Genomic DNA, 22,852 nt, shown 5'->3' on the forward strand with positions numbered 1-22,852 from the left:
AGAATACCCAGCTTCTTTACTTGTTCTGATCCCCAAAGGTAATCCTAAAAACTTAGTTGACCAAAGACAGTATCAACTACTAACACTTGTTTCCTGCTAACTGTGATATAGGTAATAATGTGATATAATAACCTGTGTTATCTCCAGCTGCTTAATTTACTTCCGGAGTAATTTACTTCCTGATCCTCCTATGGTGACTACCAAAGACAAGAATGTATTCCAGTTGTATCAAATGTTTGAGCCAAACCTAATAAAAGTGAATGAAGCTTAAAACTACTGCTACCTAGAAACTGGCATCTTGTACGTGAGTGTGTGTATCTTTAATGATAGAATATATCAATCTTATTATTTTGAACACTTCTGTTCAGTATGAGCATTCAGTTTTGGAACAGCATGTTAAGAACTACTTATTTGGAGAGCCTGCTGAAATTGTGACAAATAAGTCCTTGATAAATCCCAGAAGCTAAAATATTTTGATGGATGTTATAAAAGTTCCAAATATTGGGTGAGAGATAGTAATTGTGAGCTAACTTTATGTGAAAATGATCTTTATGTGAAAATCATGTGACTAACAACCTAAATAAAACTACCTGTTAAGCTCTACCAGGAAGAGCCCAATGTAGACAAGCCTTCTTACACTTGTCTTAAAGCTGTACGCTCAGTCCAATAATTTCTTTAAATAATAATTGAAGATTGTGGGGGGAAGGAGTGGTGCAGAAAACTAAAGGAGATGTTGGTATGGGAACAATTAGAAGCCCAGGAAGAAAACTCATTAAGATTCCCTGCTCTCTGTGTTTTTTCCCATTTATATTTTTCCTCAGTGTATTACAGAATCATCCAGGTCGGAAGAGACCTCCGAGATCAGAGTCGAACCTTTGACCTAACACTAACCAGTCCTCCACTAAACCATATCCCTAAGCTCTACATCTAAACGTCTTTTAAAGACCTCCAGGGATGGTGACTCCACCACCTCCCTGGGCAGCCTGTTCCAGTGCCTAACAACCCTTTCAGTAAAGAAATTCTTCCTAACATCTAACCTAAAACTCCCCTGGCGAAACTTTAGCCCATTCCCCCTCGTCCTGTCACCAGGCACGTGGGAGAACAGGCCAATCCCCACCTCGCTACAGCCTCCTTTGAGGTACCTGTAGAGAGTAATAAGGTCGCCCCTGAGCCTCCTCTTCTCCAGGCTGAACAAGCCCAGCTCCTTCAGCCGCTCCTCGTAGGACTTGTTCTCCAGGCCCCTCACCAGCTTCGTCGCCCTTCTCTGGACCCACTCAAGCACCTCCATGTCCTTCTTGTAGCGAGGGGCCCAAAACTGAACACAGTACTCGAGGTGCGGCCTCACCAGAGCCAAGTACAGGGGGACGATCACCTCCCTAGCCCTGCTGGCCACACTGTTTCTGATACAAGCCAGGATGCTGTTGGCCTTCTTGGCCACCTGAGCACACTGCTGGCTCATATTCAGCCGACTGTCCACCATCACTCCCAGGTCCTTCTCTGCCTGGCAGCTCTCCAACCACTCCTCTCCCAGCCTGTAGCTCTGCTTGGGGTTATTGCGCCGTGGGTGCAGGACCCGGCACTTGGCCTTGTTGAACTTCATGCAGTTGACCTCAGCCCATCGGTGCAGCCTATCCAGATCCTCCTGCAGAGCTTTCCTACCCTTGAGCAGATCGACACACGCACCTAGCTTGGTGTCATCTGTAAACTTATTGACGGTGCACTCAATATTTTATTCACTCTAGCAATTGCTACTTCTGTTCTAACATGCTGGTTGAAAAGCTGTGCTTCTTGATGATGGTATGTGTCTATCTTTAGAAGATATTAAACTGGTTCCAAAAAGAAACCTTGTTCTTAGGACCTGGGTGTGTGCCTCACAGGAATTCCAGTTATCCGTTCGGGTTACTCGGCTGTCTTCAAGTCTGAGTCATGTCCCCTCCGCTCCCAGCAAATGTTCGGTAGCTTTGAGTAACTGTTTAATTTTTTTTAAATGATTTCTCCAAACCCTGAATATTTTCAGGATGACCCTGTAGCTAAGCAGGTGTTTGCTGCTTAGCTACTGAAGTCGTCTTAAGTCTACCCCTAGGTGGTTTATGGGCACCTTCTATTTCTTGATGGGGAGAGTCTCAGGTTCCACAATAGAAGGAATAGGGTATTAAATTAGTATAAGGGCAAGGCAGAAGCCAAAAGGAATATCCCCTTTTGGGGGAGTTGTGGATATGAGTTGCGGGAAGGGGGCTAATGGTGTTTGTTTTCTTTTGGACTAGAAAAAGTATGTAGCTCTGGGGAGTTCCTTTCACAGCTCGTATCAGAGAATGATTACACTTAGTCCTCACTGTCACTTCTCTGGGCTGTCAGCTTGGCAGAAAGGGAGCAAAAGCATCTAGCAAGGGTGGGTTTTGGTTTTGTTTCTTGTTTCCCTCATCGATACAGAATATGAGTACAGAATACTTCTATATTCTTTCAGAATATGAGAAAAATAGCTTGAGAAGGCACTAGGAGGGAAAGAAAGCCTTTGAGTTCCTACAGACCAGATGACATAGCACCTTGAGCTTTCAGTGCAAACAAAGTTTTGACCACAGCATGCACTCAGCTGGAAATAATCCTGATGAGACATCAGAAATGGTGGATCAATAAACCTTGCAGTCCTGTCAGAGTACCAGGAAGGAACACCGCTCTTTCCTGCAAGCTGTAGGTATAATTGCTTTTGCTTAATAAGTTAATACAAAAACCTGGAGGCTGTTCTGCTGCTAGGTTGTTATGTTATCGTTCTCTTGTTATTCAGATGCTGTTTGATATTTAAGGCTTATGTGGATGTCATTAAATGTTTGAAAACAGTCTTCCTTTATTTAAATTACTAGTGGTAGTAACTAGTTTCCTCCTCTTGCCCACAAATAAGTCAACTGCATACTGTGAAGCACTTGATATTTTTCATTAAATGCATTATTCTTCAGATGTTCCAACTGTTAAGGGTACAAAATGCATCTGGATTTGATTGCTGATCTCCCCATCAGTGACTGCTGTGACACGTGTTGAGAAGGGCTGCACGAGCTTAGGTGATTATGAACCAGTTCTGTGGAAGTCTATAGATACAAAAATTAAACTGGGGCTCTTGTCCATCCAGTGGAAATCAATCTCTCTATTTGGGAGAAAATTGATCTTTTCATTTCAATGCATTCTCATTGAAGTGACTTTTTTTTTTACGAATTGAAAAAATAATTTGTATAAGTATAAAAATTAAAAGAAAAAGCTGAGGGTAGGTATGTGGTAAGAGAACAGAACTAGGTACTCTCCAAGACTGGGTATTTTGCATGAGATTTTTAAAAGAAACCCTTGAGCATTGTGTCTCTCTAAATCTCTTCACCCCTGGTTGGAGGGGTGAAGCTAAAATCTGAGTTGGAGGAGAAATGGAAAACAAACCCTCCTTTGTAAACTGTTCTGCAACATCGGGCACAACACGAAGCAAGCTTGAAACTGGGAGAAGAGATGAAAATAAACCCCAAACGTGACAGAAATAGGAACATTTTTCTCAGTGTCTTCTGTTCTAGCATAATATTTACATCGTGTCAGCTGACAACAAGGATAAGCATTTTCAAAACCTGGAGGCCTACAAAGAATGGGGTGGTTTGTGTGGACTTGAACCTGGGAGTCATAATGTTGCCTATGTTCAGATACTTCTGATGTTGAAAGATGCTTCAAGAAGTTATGTTTGAAAGAAGATACAAATCAGAACCTTTGCTGGCATGGCAGTGGAATATTTTGACTCTATCTTCTCTTTCAGTGAAGTGGAACTGATGGTTCCTTCTTTAAAAAAAAAATTCTCTTCCTTGTAGAGTCCCCAAATGCGTGTAATTCACTGGCGAAAATGACTTGTGCAACAGTTTCGTTTGGTCTCTGCAGGAAGTGAGGGTCATGGAGTGAAACTGCAGGTGTCTGTTGGGCTGGCTGGAGCTGGACTTTGCCTGACTCAGGGACTATTTCGGTGATAATAGGTTTTTAATCCATAAAGTAAACAAACAAGGAGGACTTGGGTTAGCAACCGTGCAGTCACTGCTTTGAACTTTGAGAAAGTGTGCTGCAGCTCACCCTGTAGTTACAGGAAGCCAAGGCAGAACTTTTTTTTTCCCCTGCTTTTAACTGAGAAGCTTCTTGAGGATCCCTGTACCCTTCCCACTGGGGGATCCTATTGCGCCACGGTGCTAGTTAAGAGAAATCCCAAGACAGGTTTAACAGGAACGTCTGAACAAGTGCTTCCTGCTTGTCCTAACCCCTTCTGGGGAAGCAAGAAGTGTTTGGAGGTGGGCTTCAAGGCTGGCTGACCAGTGTGCTGGGGAGGAACGAGGAGTCCAGCCACTTCATGCTGCTTGTCGCCCTTGCTGCAAGCACTGAAGAGGTACCATGAAACAGGTTGCTTGTGTTTCCTTAGCTGAGTCAGGGAGTGCTTTTTTCAGTTCTAAGAATTTTGTGATATGACAGATTTTCCTATTAAACTGACTGCTTCCATCGTAGGATAGCTTCTGAAGTGAACCTGCCAAGGTAAATTTTCAGTTCTGTGACCTATGACTCTTCATTTTTCTCTTCAATGTGTTGAGTTTGAGACATTCTGTTCTTTCTAATCTTCAGTGATCAAAAGGAGCGTGACTTCTTGCAGCTTGCAGAGTAGGTTGTGTGCAGTGATTTAGTGATCCTTGAAACAGGTATATGAGATGAAGATTAAATGTTAGGAAACAAAAGGGTGACTTCACTTATGAATACTGCATTAGTGTAATGCTCCGCTAATGCCTGGTGTTACCTTAAAGCTCTGAAGGGAAAAGCTGGTGCTGAATGACTGACAAAGCTTTTTAAGAAGCGTAATCTAATGTTTTATTTTGGGGATTAAAATTGGTGTTTTGGGGGGAACGCAGTCTTCCCACGCATGTTGTATGGTCTTAAATGAATACTGATGTATGCTTTGTATCTTTGGGTTGGGGATGTGCGTGCTTTTCAGAGATGTACACGCATCTGTTGGGAATCAGGAAGGAACCGCTTTTAAGATTTCATAAATGAGGCTTAGGCTCTAACTCTTCTGTCAATAGAATAAGTCTATCATGCCTTATACTTCTGCTATTAGTAAAAATTGTGTGAGCCTGGGAGATCTATGATCTCTCCTCATTAAAAGGGAAGATGTTTTTTATTGCTTTTGGTATGGAGGGCAACAGTTGGCATATGATTTCTTGTTTTCCCCCATCCATTTTCTGGGAACACAACAGAAATCATTGCTTGGGCTGTGATGCTTGCAATTAAATCAAGAATCACACAGGAGCAAAACGTCACCATGTCTATCCCCCAGTAATTTTACTTAATGAAACTCAAACTGCTTTTTCTATGAAATAAGGCTTTTTGGAGCAGAGCATATAAAAGCTTGTTTTTCTTGCTGGTCTTCTGATGTTAGCCATTGGAAATGGACTGCTCTCTCTAACCTGTTTAATTAGAGGGCAGATATGTAGGAGGTGAACGTAAAGGAACCTGCTGGATGATGACCAGCCTAATTGGAGCTAGGCTTCTTTGCTTCTGGAATCAGATCTCATTAAAACCAGGAAAGCAACAATGATAAACTTGAAACAGGCATCAAGTAGGCTGGTTTTTTCCCTTGTCCTCTCAAGCTTGATTTTAATTTCTTTTTACTGCAGCTGGTTCCTGTAAACTTAATGATTCATAACAGGCGATATGTGTTTTGATCAGAATACACATACAGTGTGAACTTTAAACAGGGGGAAGTTGTAGCATGCTCTCACAGATTCCTCCCTAGTGAGCTTGCTCTTACAATTTGAGATTCGGACTGTGTGTGAAGACCAGGTTTTGTTCCTTCCTTTCAAATGCTCACCCGTGGTTCCAAAAACCTGGGAAAACTTTTTTTCTGCTTGGAATTTGGATTTGAATACAGAAGAGTACAAGCCTTACACAGAAATGTTAAGAGTGAAATGTCTCTTTGCCTTGTTCTTGGAAACAGCTGAACTGAGGAAAGAGCTTCTTTGTGTGCTTGTGTGGCTGTGATAAGACATCAGCACGTTTCTATACCGTTACATGCATATGCATGCAGATTTGACCAGTCTAAAGAAATAGTTATGCAAGGGTACTACTTTCTAGGTATCTTTTAATTACTAATGGCATAAGACTTCTGAACACTGAAGTAGCAAAGGTTTAAGTCTAGCTGTATCTCCATTTATCTGTGTGTAGATGTGACACTACAGCAGAAGTGTTTTTTCTGTATTGTCATCGAAGTCCTGGGTCTTATCCTTGTCTTTAGCAGGCAGGGAAAGGAATGTGTCAAGATGAGTACACATGGAAGTTGAAATGCTCTCCTACTCTAGTATGACTGATTTAACATCTGCTCTGAAAGAATAGTCTTAGTTTTGACAAGCGCCATAATGAAGTTGTTGCCCAGCTGTTGGCTTAAGCATCCCCTTCTCTTAGGAAAGCAGAACTTCTTGTCAGAATAAGAGGGAGGAAAAAAGCATCAGAAACCATCACTTGTCTTCTCCAGGTTGTTGCTTCTGCAGGTGGGGGAGTTTGCTTCGCGTGTAGCTTCTCATGCTCTTAACAGGGATTTAGAAAAAGCCAACCAGTGGCAGTGAATTCTGGAGACGCCACTGAGAAGTTAATTTAGAAATACCTCTTGAATACTTTTTGAATATTTTGGGATTAATTGTATGAATCTTATCTGGCACCAATTAATTAGCCATTTTGTTGTTAGGCTGTAAGAAGTGTAGATAGAATATCAGTAGGATTTATGTGCTGACCATGTTAAATACCTTTCTTTAAAAAAGACACAAACATCAAACCAAAAGTTTCCAGACTGTCTTGAGTTTAGGTTCTTTGCTATAAAGAGATAAATTATTAAACAAGCTTTTCCTAAACAGCCTGTTTTCTCCTAAACAAGGTCTATGATGGAGCGGGGAGATGGGCAGCTCCAGTTACCATCCTCATCACAGCACAGCATTACAGCAGCAGCCTGTTTTGGCATGCAGGTGTGAGGTGGTGGTGGTGTTGGGCTCTCCTCTTAGAGAAGCAATAAAAAAAAAAATTAGCAGGTAGACAGTGAACACTTTGTATATTATTTTTTTTGTAATGGGAATTGAACAGAATAAAAACTGCATGCTACAACTACAAGCAATATCACAGAACTTTAAAGACAAAACTTGGCTATTGATTCAACTAGAACTACTTTGGCTCTGCAGAGGTGAACTACACTTTCTTTCTCTGTAGAGCATAGTATAGAAAATGGCTTTTACTTACCTAGTGAAAACTTTAATGGGTGCCTTTAACTGACGGATTTTCCTGAATTGATAAATACAGCCTGAAATAAATCCTGCACAGAGTCTTGCTACTCATTTATGTTTAAAACATCTATTTAGACCCCCTTCTATGTAAACCAATGGAAAAATAGACCACTCATACTTTATTCTACATATAGGTTACTGTAACTAAGAATCTAATCCAGAAGTATTTCTCAGTTCTCTGAAAATCCAGATGTTTAGTGGGTACTACAACAGCTGTGGTTGACATACTTCTAGTTCCAAGGATATTTAATTGAGCTATCCATGAGTGAATTTCCTAGATAATCTGATTTTATGCCTTACTAGATGAAATCCTGTAGTGGCTTTCTCTTTTGTCTCATCACCTCAACTAACAAGATTGGCTGACCGATCTATATGGATAAACCACGTTAATATACAGTAACTGTATTGTCAAACAGGAGTGATTATTTTGTACAAAATGCCCTGGAGTGATAAACCTCAGAATTGCTGCACATGTGGATTAGTCTTAGTTCTGACAACTGCAGTGAGAGCTGTGATGATAAAAGGCTGTGCATCTTCTCCTTTTAAAAAAGAAAAAGCCTAATCTGTAGCTTGATAAGTCTCTAATCTTGAATTATTTTACAGTATCACCTTTAGTTTCTTTTTATATGTATATGTAAAATGGATGTAAACATATATAATAAGCCTTTCTAAGATTTGTTCATTGTCACATTAATAGTTCTGAAGGTCCTGAATATTCTTTTTTTTTTTTGCAGATGATGCAGCTCTAGAGAAAAAGTTGTCTCCACAACTCGCTTCACAGTATCTTTCAGCACAATGGACTCATCTTAAGAATTTTACCAGTAATCAAAAATCATCTAGGAACGAGAACACTGGACTTTGAGGAGCAAGAGACTTCAAAGAGAGCCTGGAAAACAGTCACTGAAACTCACCTGGTTTGGGCCGTACAGCTTGGGAATGAATACCATTGAGACAGCGAAGCTTGAAGAACATATGGAGGGTCAAAACAATGATGCTTCTAATGGCTACACCCGACCTACTCTCTCAGTCAGTGAGGAGAACAAAAATGGCAATAGCAAACCCAAGGGCTTGTCCAATGGCTTGCGAAAAACAGCAAAGAAATATCCTGATTACATCCAGATTGCTATGCCTGCTGAGACAAGGAACAAATTTCCTCTGGAATGGTGGAAAACAGGCATTGCCTTTGTCTATGCTCTCTTCAACTTGATTCTAACAACTGTCATGATCACTGTGGTCCATGAGAGAGTACCTCCGAAGGAGCTTAGCCCTCCCTTGCCTGATAAATTTTTTGATTATGTTGATCGTGTGAAATGGGCTTTTTCCGTATCCGAAATAAACGGAATGATACTAGTTGGATTATGGATATTCCAGTGGTTATTTCTTAGATATAAGTAAGTAACTGTTTTTTTCTGTTTCCAAAGCGTTGGTTTCTGTCACTTAACTTGGGTAGTAGAAGAAAGCTTACAGTACGATCTGTAGCTTTATGGTTGAAAAGACTCTCAGGTCTGGCAGAAAATGATGAAGGGATGGCTATTAGAAAATGCTCTGGTGTCCATACTGGGTACAGAGATGTGGCTTTCTCCTGTTTATCATGTAGTGTTTTTGAATTGGAATTTGATATGCACTTTCACTCCTCCAATTTACTATGGGATTGGGCATTCCAGAGTTGTGATTACTGAAATGGCTACATTTAAACAGGAAATCAGCGATACTTTAAAAAACAAAACAAAAAAACTTTTATGCATCTGAGGAAGAAGCCACTGTCTTCTACAGCTGGAATAGAAGCTTGTTCTCTTGTGTTAATTTGTGTAAGATAAACATGTACTTCACTTCCAAATATGAGAAAAGTCACTGAGTCAAGGGAAACTGTACCTGACAGCATGCCCGAATTTCGTGCCTAAATCAGACTGAGGCCATGTGAAGATAGCTTTGCTGGGACCTTTGTGGTAGTTGCTGTATCCTACTATGATCAAGGAAGGCTTTTTAGTATTTGACTTAAAGTAGTGCTGTAGAGAAGTGTTGAGGCAAGGAGCAGTGGGTGGAGCTGCTCTTTAATTCTGTGTATTTAGCTATCTAATGAAGCTAGAGCTCTGTAACTCTTACGTGTGTATCCTGCATGTGACCTTTGTACATAATCCTTTTTTCCCTCTTCCCTTCCTTTCAGATCAATAGTGGGACGCAGGTTTTTTTTTATAATAGGAACTTTGTACCTGTACCGCTGTATTACTATGTATGTTACAACTTTACCTGTGCCTGGAATGCATTTTCAGTGTGCGCCAAAGGTAAGAGCTCTTACTTCCTAATTCTTGTCTTAATCTCTGCCTGAGTCATTATGGCTCATTAAAGCAAATACTAAAGTGAATTTGTCACCTTTTTGGGTAGGATCTCATCAACCTTAAACATGTCTATTCAGTTCTATGCTTTCCAGTTGGGAGAACTTGACTTAAATAGTTCATCCACTATGTTCTTTTGTTACGGAAGAAAGCTTCATTTACATCACTGTTGTAGAGTCCCTCAACTATTTTGCTTTAATAGCTTGCAGGATTGCTTTGCCTGCAGGCTTTATCAAAGGGTGAGAAGAGGCAAACAAAGGGAATCTTAAACGTCCTTTTAGCAGACACTTTGCTGCCATTAAAACAAGAGGGTTCACTCAAACTCTGAGAAACTTGATAGCTCTTCAGGATCTTTTTGTCCAGGTGAATATTTCTCTGATTCTGAAAAACGAAAAAATCCCTTTATCTTTATGATGCTATTGGTTGGAACTAGATAATCTTTCAGGTATTTTTCAGCCCGAGACATTTTATCATTTTTTCCCCTAGAATTAACCTTTACTTTAGGTGAAACTGAGTAAAAGTGAGTATTTGCCAAACATTTGTCTGAAATAAAGACCTGATCTGAATGCATTTAAAAAAAAAAAAAGCCTCTAAATCTGAGTAAGTTGTGACTGAGATTGTAACTCAAACAACTTTATATTTGCTAAGTTTAGAGACTTTTTTGGGGGGGGTAGAACACAAAGAAAATAAAGATAAATGTGTCCTTTTTCTTCCTGTCTCCCCCACATAAGTTTGCATAAGAATTTTATCAACAAGTGTTTTCAGGTAATTTACACTCTATCTTAATTTTTGTTTTACTTTTTTTTTTTTTTGGTGGTCTAGTTGAATGGAGATTCTCAGGCAAAGTTGCAGAGGATCCTGCGACTGATCTCTGGTGGTGGTCTGTCCATAACTGGATCTCACATCCTCTGTGGAGACTTCCTGTTTAGTGGTCACACTGTAGTGCTAACATTGATCTACCTGTTCATCAAAGAGTGTAAGTTATGGTGTATTTAATACATTCCCGTTTGTATCTGTTGCACCGGGAAAGCATGTGATAGGAGTACATGTAAAACTGCCCTCCAAAAGTTATTGAACAACTCCACACAGATTGTGTGCTTAGATGCTTGAAAATACGAGTCATGACTTTGCAGAATGAAAATGGAACATAGGTATAGTAAAAGTGGTGTGGATTTTTAGGGCTTGATGTGACTAGACGGTTCACTTCTAGCTTTATATGAAGTGATTGGTTGAAGCAAGCCAGCATTTAATTATTCATTGATAGGTTATTCAAATTTTGGCTAAAACACACTGCAGACTAGCTCTGTGCAGGCTGACTGCTTTAGGTTTGAAGCGATTTTTATGGCTTGAACGTACAGTCATTGCACACTGTTTCTACGTACAGAAGCAATGTTCTTCTAAACATGTAGTATGTTAGTTACATCAAACAGTGGAAAGTGATGTGGGTTTTTTTTTTTACTCCTCGGATGTCTTCTTCTAGAGTCTCTTCCTTGGGACTTTTAAGAGTTTGGTAAGCACACAGGAGATAATGGGGTTACAGCTTCCCCTTCTGCTTTATAGTGTTATTGGGTGTGGGGAGGGTGAGGAATCTGTCTGTGCTGCCCACACAGCATCAGCTGAAGTTCTGCAGAACGGATTGCCAGCTTTGGAGTCTGATATATGGTAAGCAGTGCTTCTGTCCTTGTAACTTGTCTGCTTATAAATGAGGAGTGAGGAGTTTCCTTTTCAGTTGGCATGTTTGGAACTGGAATCTTCTTAGTGTTACATCCCAAACTACGCAAATGCTAGTGTAGCTCATGGAAATGTATGACTTTTCACTGAAACAAATAGGACTAACTAGCATCAGTTGAATGCCTCCCTCTGTTAAAATGCTGAGGGAGAGGTGTGTCGCAATGCTGTGTTCTGCCTTCAAAAACATCTGAAAATGCCTCTTTAATATTGTAAACCTAAAACCGTCTTGCACCTGCAGATTTCATAAGCTTTTATAATAGAGGTTTAAGATAACTAATTCGTCTCCTGACTCTTAGGCCTTGGTCATCTGTGTAAAGTGAATAGTACTGAGGGAATGGCATATGCAACTCATCAAAATTACCAGTAAAGTATTAGGAAAAGGGCCTAAAGCCAAAATTATGTCTTAGTTTGTGGCTGTAACTGCAGCTTAATGCTGTTCACATACTCTTCAGTGTATTTAGTACAAGGACAGATGCAGGTAACACATTATTTAGTGATAGTATAATTCTTGCCCTTTTATCACAAAGGGCTGGAAGACTTGTATCATACAGATTCTTGTAATGAGTCTTTTGCTGCCTAATTATTAAGCACACATTTCTGTAGTAGTGTGCTCTATAACTGATTCTCTCTCGACGAGATGCTCTCTCATTCTTCTGATATGACAAACTTCAGTATCATATGCATTATGAGGTTTTTATTTCCAGTTTACTGGATTTGTCTGTTGCCTCATTTATTTCTCTCATACTCCAACTTTTTTGCCTAGAGTAGTAATTTGTATTTCTAGCCTTGTGCGTATTGCTTGGGGTTGGTTTCAACTTATTGAAATGACTTGGCTTCCGATTCTTTTTTTTAACCAGTAAATATGAATTTGTAATGTTTAGGGGAACATGAAAGCTTACTTTTCTGGCATATGCACTGAAATTGAAGTCTTACAGCCGCTGTTTTGCACAGGCCTATATGAAACTAGCTGGGTAGGTTTGAGATCAGTAACTTGTCTGCTGGTGTGTAAAATTAAAAGCTGACCATAGTTCCACAAGGGAAAGGGTGCCAAAACCTCCCACTGCAAGTGAAATGAAGCCTGTTAGCCCATCAGAAGTTATGAATGGTCTTTGTGACACCCAAGACATTTTTCAATGGGGAGAGAAAGCGAAGGGAACTGTGCTGCTGAAGTGGCTTAAATACATTTTGAAGAATAGCTTTGCTCCCACTTAGACTTTTTTGTTAAGATGAGTAAATTTGCACTGTTCTTCCCCATACAGTGTAGTGTTTTGCAGAGTAGAGATCTCTGTGAAGTAGCTAAAACCTAGGAGCTTAAAGTACATGTGTCTTTTTCCTGTTTCATCTGATTTTGTGCTCAGTTTACGTCAGTTCTAGACATTGGACTTGAATGAAAGCTACCTCAAGTATAGAATAAAGAACGGAAGATTCAGAGCAGCCAAGTAAAATAACTTTTTATAGGATACGTGGAAAATAGAATTGGTGTTAACTGGAAAATTTAAATTGACTACAAAACAGGTGATGGTCTGTCTGCCTCTAGTGGCAGCTTATATTTGGTTTGCTTGGGTTCATCATAGATGTTTTATGCTTTAAAATTTAGTAGTCTTACATCATTTTTTAAAATTTCCTACTTAACCCACTGTGGATTGCTATAGTAATATGTTTGCTTTTGTATTCCCTTTACCTCCCTGTTCTTACAGATTCACCACGTCATTTCTGGTGGTACCACTTAATCTGCTGGCTGATGAGTGCTGCTGGCATAATTTGTATACTTGTTGCTCATGAACACTACACTGTAGATGTCATCATTGCTTACTACATCACCACACGGCTCTTCTGGTGGTACCACTCGATGGCTAATGAAAAGGTGAGTCGCAAAGAAGTTTAGAATCAATGTATTGCCTGCATTTGTGAATTCTGCTCACTGGCCAAAATTAGTTCTTAATTTTGAAATAAAAATTAGAAGGTCAGTATTGAAGTTTTAGTTGAGTTTGTCAAGGAGCTTGACTTTACTATGGTTTAAGTAAATGTTTAATGCTTTGATAATCTCTTCTTAATCTGGGGTTTAAGTTCTAAAAAACATCTCTGATATCTTGGCATAAAAACACTTTTTTTGAACTTCAATGTTCTGTTGCTGTTGTGGATGTGCAGAATAGCCCTTGATTATGTAAGTTTATGAATCAACGGTAGATAATTTAGGTTGCTCTAGGTAAATTTCTCACCATCTTGAAATTCTATTGGCAGTTCTGCTGTAAAAGTCACTTAAAAATATATTATTCAGAAGATATTTTCATTTACTTCAGTATTTTCAAGTAGGAACATAAAAGAGCTTGAGAACTGACATTTTATTCTCGTTTTCAACTACTAGTCATTAATGGAAACACGACATGCCTGAAAAGACTCTCCTTCAAAAAGGCTTGAGTGCTTTATCTCCCTGGAGTGCTTAGAGTATCCCTTTCTGTAGGGTGCTCAGTTTGTAGTATATGTTTGTATTGTAGCCTACTTGAGTACTCATCAGTCTTTTTTCCATGCTAAATGCAATGTATTTACCTGCATTTTTGCAAGACAACATGCCTTTGCAGACATGCATGTGAATATTGCTTCTTTTGGTCTTAAATGGTTATTAGTGCTTTAAACTGATTGTCTCTTTGTGTTCTTTTTCTCCTTACCTACTTTTGTCAATACAGACTCTGAAGGTCTCTTCGCAGACGAACTTTCTTTCTCGAGCATGGTGGTACCCAATATTTTATTTCTTCGAGAAGAACGTGCAAGGCTCTGTCCCTTGCAGCTTCTCCTGGCCAATATCTTGGCCTCCTAGCTGCTTCAAATCTTCATGCAAAAAGTATTCACGGGTTCAGAAGATGGGAGAAGACAATGAAAAATCTACTTGAAGAAAAGCATCTGCTCTTTTTTTTTTTTACCAAAACGTTAATGCTGTAACCAAAGTTCTTAAGAGGACTATGCTAACTGAAGAAGTGGACCAAACTTCTGTGCAATTGATTGGAAAGACAATTGTAGATGAATATATTGCTGTTTCGTAATGTTTTCCTATCATCATACTGTACAGACCTATTCTACTCTTCAGTGCTAGTAGAATGCACCACTGATGGGACTTTTCCTGAAAGAAAATGGAGCAGGACTTTGCTTTACTAATGAGATAGAGGTGCCAAAGACCCCATTAACACTTTCGTTACTAACTATTGCTCATCCACAGAAGCACCCAAAAATGTCATCTTCAGAGATCTGGAGTGTAAGGGCAGACATGCTAAGCTGTAAAAGCACGATATCAGTGTATTGAAGTACACAAATAATAATACAATTGTGGGAAGTGGTTTGTTGCACTATCCTTGCTAATGAAGGTAAGACCTTTACATGACTAGTAGAGCTGGAGGCAAGTCTTGAATATTTTCTACATGCTGTGGGCATGAATATCTTATGACCCTAAAATACTACTACCCCTACTATCTTCCATATACTCTACTATATATCAATTTTTACATTTTTATTAATATTTTATATTTAAACTGTTGTGCTACTGGATAACTTTGCAAATTAGGAATAGCTGCTACCATCAGAGCTCAAGGAGCCTAAAACATTATTTTTTAAAAAGGACACAATTTCAAAGTCTAAGTCTCTATCTGCAGTTTGGCCTTGTCTATAGAGCTATACAGTGACTGTTGGTGTATGTATTTGCATATACACAAAAGCACACACTGTGTAGTTAAACATGTTAACCAAACCTACTCATCTGGAGAGTGATCGTACTGTTGATAATTCAGGCAAAGTCCTGTTGATCTCACCTGCTTGAGAGACCGGGTTTGAAATGGGGCTATATTTAAAGTGAACTTTTAATTTTAGTAGCTATTTTCTGCTGAAACTATGTAGCAAGTTTGCTTGGGAGCCATAGTTCTGCATCAAACTTATTTTTTTTTTTACCTGTTGGCACATATTTCTGTGACTTAATTGGAGAAAAACACAAAGTAAATAAAAAACAACAGTAGCCTTTCTTCAATTACTACCTAAAAACATTTCATAATAAACTTCACTGGGGTATAACTCATGCAAATTCTGTGGTTTTCCCCCTGGGGTTTTAGTCAAACTAAAATGGGTGTATGAGCCAGTTGGCTGAGAATGTAGGAAACTACCATGGCGTGAACATGTAACAAAAATACAAATTGACAGCTACCTGGTTCTTGTTGCTTTTTTGTTTTGTATTGTTGGGGGAAAAAAAAAGTAGGAAATTGGCATGCCATGCTTAACAACCCATTGTCTGTATTCATTTCTGCAGTTAACTCAGTTTCATTTCCAAGTCTTCAGTTAATCCTGATGGCAAAGCAAAAACTGCGTTAAGAGTTGAGGTGGAAATGGTGTTTATTTTAAGAATGTCTTGAACTGAGTAACAAGTGTGAACATAGTTTAAATAATGACAACTTCTTTAAAAAGAGTCCAGTTAAAGTATTAAAATGCAATACAGAGTATTCAAATACGATTTTTTTAGTTAAGGGGATCAATAACTAAGTTGTATATGAGAATTAATGTGCATTTCAAATATTTTTGTGCGTTATTGAAGTAAAATACAATAAACAATGTTCCTTACAATATATTCTTGGCAAAACTTAGCTAAGAAAGAAATTCTGCTGTTTTGGTTTTATTTTAAATAAGCTTCTCAGAATTTTCTAACATGCCCCTGGAAGTTATGTGTGTATGGACATACCTACGCAGTCATTTGCTTGCTCCTTATAGATCTTGAGCTGCTAAAAGGCTGGAATCAAAACAGTTGCATAAAAGTCCTTTATTGTACTTAGTTCAATGACAGTCTGTAAATCTCCCAAGATGCTTGTTGGATCACTATAACTTCATAGAGCATAATACCTCTTTGAAACTGAACTCTAGGCTTTGATATCTCAAATATGTTCATGATCAGCCACTACTAGTAATACTATCTTCTAGAAAATCGTGAATGAATTTCACTAGTGTTAACCATGCCTTGAAAATAACACGATGCAAACGTTCCAATAAGGAGCTTAAACAGTGGCTTTCATCTGGTGGCTGAATAATAAAATGCTTTGATAACAGGTAACTAATCATCTGCATAGCCACTACTATATCTCTGAGTTTTCTGTAAAATATCTGCTGAGTAGAATTTCTTCATGCAGGGTTAGGTTTCTTTTTTTGCACAGGAAACTCCTATTGATGGAAGGAGAAAACATAATACAATGAAAAGGATTTGCTTTTATTGGTCAATGTGAGCTTTCATTCTGCTGCTCAATCTGATAGAAACTTCTATGGTAATGCGGAAGGAAAGTAAGTGGCAGCCCTAGCGCAAAATACTTGGTTCCTGTTCTGGCTCAATCCCACCTTAAGTGCTCAACTTTTCTCCACTATATCAAACACCTCACAAGGGTGTGTGTTAACTTTACAAAAAAAAAAAAAAAAATCCTCTATGGCTTTAAATTGTTCTTGCAAACTTAACACAGATGTGCTTGAAGACTTTTGGGGCCTATATATATGGTGATGAAATGGGGTAAGTAAGTAATGCTACATGATAGTGCTTACTGCTGTAGTAGTCTATCCAATCCAAAACACAGCTGGTATGTAACTTCAAGAACATAGTGATCATTGCACATGAACTGTAAAGCTGAAAACAGTTTCTAAGAGGGAAGGGGATTGCAGTGGGTGAGAAGAACAGGAGGGTCTTGGGATCCATGTAATTTACTGGTCACTTGATTGTAGGCAGATTTGGGCTTCGTATGCCCTGCTGATTAGCAGTATGTTGTTTATTTTTCCTGGGGTTATGATAATCTTAGAGATGTCATGAGCTACACCTGTACTATGGCTATAAATAAAACGCTCCTTCTCTCTACTGAAGAGCATCTACATGTTGAACTTTCTAGGCACTTAAAAAAAAAAAAAGCTACACTTGAACACCTGGCTTATCAGCATGCTTTGAATGCTGCTGGGTGCTCTGCATTGCCTAACTAAAGTTAACCAAAGTTTATTGGGAATTCAAATGCCAGACTGCATTTAACAGCTTAACCTCAGCGTTTCAAGTGTGCTGCTACACTGTCATGCTGCAGATGCTTAGTTCCGATGTCAGAAATGAGTAACGCTTGAAAGCCTTGTAAATTGAGATGTCTGCTAGGTGCTTAGCACTCCCTTGTGGATATAAACGGTACTAGATGCTAATCATTCTCCGCTGTTCTTGGAAAGATAGCTACAGTTGGGGTAGTAGCAAAAAGCTGTGCCAAACATTTGCTATCAACTGTAGCACTGGATTTTTTTTTTTGTAAAGGAGGGAGGAAAATCAAGACTCTTATTTTAAGAAAATACAGCCTTCAAATAACTGAGAAACAAAGCTCAGTAATAAAATACTTGTGAGTTCTGGAATACTTCTAAGACATGAGAGAGAATTCTGTTAATTAGATCATTGCAAATCCTCTTACCCACATCTTAAATCTCAATCTGTTCGAACTCTGACTTTCTCCCATCACTAGTATCGGGGTAGATAACTTACCCTGTCTGAGTTTGGTACTGAACCAAATCGCTTGTCTCTTTTCAGCAGACGTGAAATATGACTTATGGCTGTGGAGATCAGCTCCATTAATTTCAGGGCAAGATGAAGTCAGCCCATTTACTATTAAAGGAACTTTCCCCACATCTTTTTCTTAACTTACCAAAATTATCTTAAAGATTCATGGGGTAACTTTAGAAACCTGCTCAATCTAACGGGTGTACTGAACAAATCTTTGGAACTAGTCTTCATTTCTGGCTGACTTCAGAGCTGTAAAGCTCCATTGGCATCTTTATCCATACAAAATGTTTTGGACTTGCTTAGGAGGCTTCTGTAGGTGCACAACACTAAAATGATTACTGTAAGACTGAACAATTCCAAGTCAAAGTGCTCTCCATACTGGGCACTAAAATTAATGGGACTTAAATTCTGTTACTGAAAAAAAGGATCTTAAAATAAATACTTCTGTTGGCCACTATTCAAATGCGTTGCTGGTTAAGTGCACATAAAAATGTCCCAGCATGCCACCGAAGTAATTCTGCTTGTAAGTTAAGCTTCTTATGTTACTTTATGATGCTTTCCAGTGCAAGGGAGAGTGCCAAGGCACTGAGACTGAACAGAAAGCCTTTGCGTTTTAGTATTTAAAAAGAAAAAGTAAGGAAGATGAATACATTGGAGTGACCGTATTATTGCTTTTTTACAAGAAATTGAGCTACCACTACAACTAACTTCCAAGTAAGGTAGAATTATATGCAATAGTGCTGTGAAGAATGTATGACTGGGAAGTAACAGGCACTATAAAGTGAAGTGCTTAACAGTAGAGATGCGTGTCTGCTGTCAGCTGTACTGGTTCTCATCCGTAATATCCCCTATAAGAAAAGCATGGGGATAAGAGATGCTTGGAGATCTAAAAAAAAAAATAATAATAATTTTTGTGAGCAGTTCCTCCAAGCTGTTGCTAGTAGTTCTAGAAACAAGAACGAAGTGCTGTGATACTTACCATATACTGAACCTTGTCCTAGTTGGCTCAAGTTTCTCCGGATTTAACTATTTGTTTAAACCTTATTAACCTAGAAAGTATGTAAGCTATCTCTGCCTAGCCTGAAATAATCACAAAATGCTGCAGGAGAGCAGTTGTGCTTCTGAACTCATCTTTTATTTCACTAACCAATCTTTCAGTTATAAAACACTCAATGTTTTTTAAGATGCAGTAAATTATGCTGCTTCTAGCATGGCTCTGAAATAATTCTTGGTGTTGAGGATGCTTTCTCTCCTGATGAATATTATTGCTTAAAACCAGAAGACAACTCATTTTTAGTGGAAGTGTTTTAATTCCTAGGACTTGGAACTTAGCAAATACTTGAAGCTCACTTTCTGTGGTTAGCTGCTGTGGGCTAGCACTTAAAGATGCAACCCATTAAAGGAGGACAGGGCAAAACAGCTGTTGCTGGAAGAACATTTTCAATTCAGGTGACTCTTTGGTTGCATGCTGCAGGTAGTCTTAACTATACCATAGTAGAAAAATGCTGTATTTATACTATTATGCTTAGCTATGTTCAAATGTGGCGTTCTCAAATGATGCTCTACTGCTTGGCACTGCCTTTCCTCTAGATGAGCAGTGAGTATTTTGTCCTTTACTTGCTGTATGGTTGTTCCTAAGGGAGTTTAGTTCTGGTAAATGTCAATGGAAAAAATGTGGCTCTATTATATCTACAGTGCCTGAGGTATTTTATAAAGTCTCTGTGTGAGTTTCCTCTAGCAGAAATGCTCATCCTTCAAGCCATGGCTGTATAAGGTTAATTTCAGGTCTTGTATTTGCCTTCTCTATGATGAGGTCTTTTAGTGTTGGTGAAACTAGGAAGACTTTACAGGGGAATCTACTTTGTGCCAACTGAGATTAATTTTCAGAAAGATCTTTGCCAAAATATATCTGAAGATGACTTTTCTATCAAATGTGGTCAGAAAAAATTCTGAACTCAAGGTGGAAACGTCACGCAGGCACCAAGCACGCCGGTGCAGGGTGCTCTGTTCTGCATACATGATACTGTAGGTGGAACACAGCCTTATCTTTTCACTGGGGAAAAAGTCTGGGTTTTACTTGCATAACAGGCTGAGCCATCTTTGCTTGTTCTTTGGGGATTCTTTCAGACCAAGGGCCCAGCACCAGAAGTAGCAGCAGTTAGAAAGCCTAGCAAAGATCGCTTCTGTCCTTTCCATGCTTTTCTCTTCTGTAAAAGGCAGCCCACTGTAAAGCCAGTTATCGGAGAGCTGTGTTTTAAGTCTGCAGCGTATGTAAGCTGGTATTACGTCCAGCGTGTGAGCCGCACTTGAAGCGAGTGGGTCTGTTTGCATACTTCTTAAGTTATTAGGGGACAGCGGGAGTGCTAAGAATGTGGCGGGGAAATTTATCTCCCTGCTTGCTTGCATCTTCCACCCAGTGAATTATAACTGTATGGACCTTATACAATACAGCTGAACTTCAGCCTCTCCTCTACTTTGGTTAACTTGTTATCAGGGCTTCTTTATTACTGTAAAAGCTGGATTTACATTCCAATTTTTCATAGTTTGTGGCCATTCAAAATGCTGCCTACGTTTAGCATAAGCTGCCTTGAGCTTCTATCTTTATTCACTTGCTTCTATTAATTACCCTCTAAGTGGTGTGGTGCAGAAGACTGATTTACATTCAAGAAACCTTTTGGCTTGATTCGTAATTTTGAAGCTATCTTTGCTGGACACATCTTTGCACTACTTTCAACCTGAAATTATCTTCAAGTACAAAACCTATCATCCTGGGGCATGCTTCTTTGTCAGAAATCAATTGCTTTGAGAAATTCTTGCTCTGTGAATGTTTAGTACGTTCATTTTGGTTTACTGACTGATCCAGGAGGGCATGTCTGAGTGTGGTAAAGATGAGTTCTGGCTGTTTCGTAAGGCACCCAGGAACCTGAAAGAAAGAGGAAATAATGATCTGTGGGCTGCAGATCTTACCATTTCCATCTGACTTTAAGGAGAACTGTGGAGAAGTCCAGAGGTTTCTGTTTAAAAACAACACAGGACATCACTTCTGACTGCGATATGGTTCTGTTGTCACCAGCCAACAGCTTTTCTTGTATTGCTTCTCCTAGGTTGAATTCCTAGCTTTGTTAATTGGAGCTATGTATCCAGCCTAGGAAAACCTATGCCAGAAGTGTCGTTGGCTGCTGAGGAACCAGAGGTGGTAATACAGGAATGCTGTGGGGTGTGCATGCTTACATACCAATATATGGCCACTTTCAATTGTCTTTTTTTTATGGCTTTGGGATCCAGTTCTACAAACATGTGCAGCATAACCCTATTTTAAAATATGGTACTACTTTAGGCCTTCTGTGCTGCAATTTCTACTGATGTCTGCAAACTGGGCATCCTTTTTTATGCAAGTTATTTCGAACTAGCAAGAGTTAGCTCTCAAACTGTAAAATTTTCAGGATATTGTGACACTTTCTAGCATGTCAGCAATTCAGGTTAAGTGGGTGACAACTCAGTGTTATAGTTTGCTGTATGCCATGAGATACTAGAGTTGTGATTTGTAAGACGCTGCGATCTATGTTCACTGTATAAAAAACTGTTGCACTAGCTGTACTTTAAAAAAAATAGCAATAATGTAAGCATCTTATAGCTTATCTGAAAAGGTGCTATCTGTCATGATCACTTGCACTGTTGACCATGAATTTGGTAAAAATGTTGAAGAAATTTGTCCATTGTGGTTTATTCACTTGGCACGTAAGAGTTGAAACTTTTTATGGTCAGCCTATGTACAAAACAAATGCAATACTTTGGACTACTTACATGAACACACATCTTTTAAAATCAAAAATCTATGTCCATTTATGGTGCTAATAATCTCTTATCAAGAAAATTATCAAGAGCTGGTATTCTCTTCTCACCCATGAACATTAAGCAAAGCTGTTTTGACACCTTTTTCAATAAAGCAATTTATCTATATTTTAAGCTTGTTCCAAATGCTTTTTATACAAATATGACCCTTTTCTATTTATTTTATATAAATAAAAAATAATTGTAAATATTTTAAAGGCAGGAAGAAGTTAGGAGTGTATATGGGTATAGACTAGAGGTCTGAGACTGAATTTTCATATGTACTTAGGATGGTTAATCTTTTGAAGCTTGGTCTAAAATCTAAAAACTATTGGGTCGGGTTAAGGCATAGGCTAATAATTTAAGAAAAATGTTCTCTGGTTTCATCACTATTGTTGAAGCTTTGAAGACAGAAAAAGAATATGAAATGGACAAAACTGTACGAGAAGAATACGGATTACTCTCTAGCATAGGTGCATCTCTTGCTGAAGGTTTTGAAAAATATTTGTGAAGGGAGATGACCATGTAGCCATATCTAAAGAGCAGAAATGTAGCTTGACAAAATTATCAGGGCAATTTATAGTCAGACTTTATGAATAAAGGTGAGAAAGTCTTAAACTAAGACTGTTGAGACTACGGAAAAGTCAAGTCACTTTATTTTAAAACTTCACGAGCAACCTTTTAAGATTAAAATTAAAATTTTAAAGAGAAACTTCTTGTGCCTTCTGTTGCAGAATATTTCTTTGTTATTGTTTTGTTGCATATAATGAAGGGTAATGTGCTTCCTAATCACTTTCCATTTAGTCTTCAGGCAGCAGTATCTATGTTTTCTCTCTGAGAGAAATCAAACCCTTTAGCTCTTGTCAAAAGCTCCTTACTTTCCAACTCGCAGTAGTGAAAGCACTGCCTGTAATATTTGGGAACTTTACTATAGCCAACTCTGAAATAAGTGAGATTTACGTATGGGAAAGTATGGAATAATCATTCCACTTCTGGATGCTTGAACATACAGACTGGCTAAAAATGTCATCCGCAATGTGCGTGAAGGTTGTGCCATAAGGTCTTAATGAACTGCTCTCTCTTATATACTGGCATAAGTTCTCTTGAATAAT

At 38.8% G+C, this 22,852-nt stretch overlaps 2 protein-coding genes across 8 annotated transcripts in view; one reads left to right on the forward strand and one right to left on the reverse strand.

The window, feature by feature from the left end:
* SGMS2 (sphingomyelin synthase 2) overlaps positions 1 to 21,617 on the forward strand; it is a 38,763-nt gene extending 17,146 nt beyond the window's left edge. For 4 of the 7 annotated variants that reach the window (XM_068681920.1, XM_068681926.1, XM_068681919.1 and 1 more), the window contains exons 2-6: positions 8,051 to 8,707; positions 9,481 to 9,598; positions 10,472 to 10,625; positions 13,078 to 13,244; positions 14,065 to 21,617. In XM_068681920.1, the coding sequence (XP_068538021.1) occupies positions 8,253 to 8,707; positions 9,481 to 9,598; positions 10,472 to 10,625; positions 13,078 to 13,244; positions 14,065 to 14,268 (1,098 nt within the window). In that variant the 5' untranslated portion in view covers positions 8,051 to 8,252 and the 3' untranslated portion in view covers positions 14,269 to 21,617. Of the gene's footprint in view, positions 1 to 2,473; positions 2,693 to 4,162; positions 4,391 to 8,050; positions 8,708 to 9,480; positions 9,599 to 10,471; positions 10,626 to 13,077; positions 13,245 to 14,064 lie in introns of those variants that run through there. The other 3 variants (XM_068681923.1, XM_068681922.1, XM_068681925.1) reach the window with 3 other exon arrangements.
* The window catches only part of ETNPPL (ethanolamine-phosphate phospho-lyase), a 397,476-nt gene that overhangs the window by 60,407 nt on the left and 314,217 nt on the right, over positions 1 to 22,852 (reverse strand). The window lies entirely within an intron of this gene.

This window comes from Anas acuta, chromosome 4, assembly GCF_963932015.1.
Source record: "Anas acuta chromosome 4, bAnaAcu1.1, whole genome shotgun sequence".
NCBI classification, from domain to species: domain Eukaryota; kingdom Metazoa; phylum Chordata; class Aves; order Anseriformes; family Anatidae; genus Anas; species Anas acuta.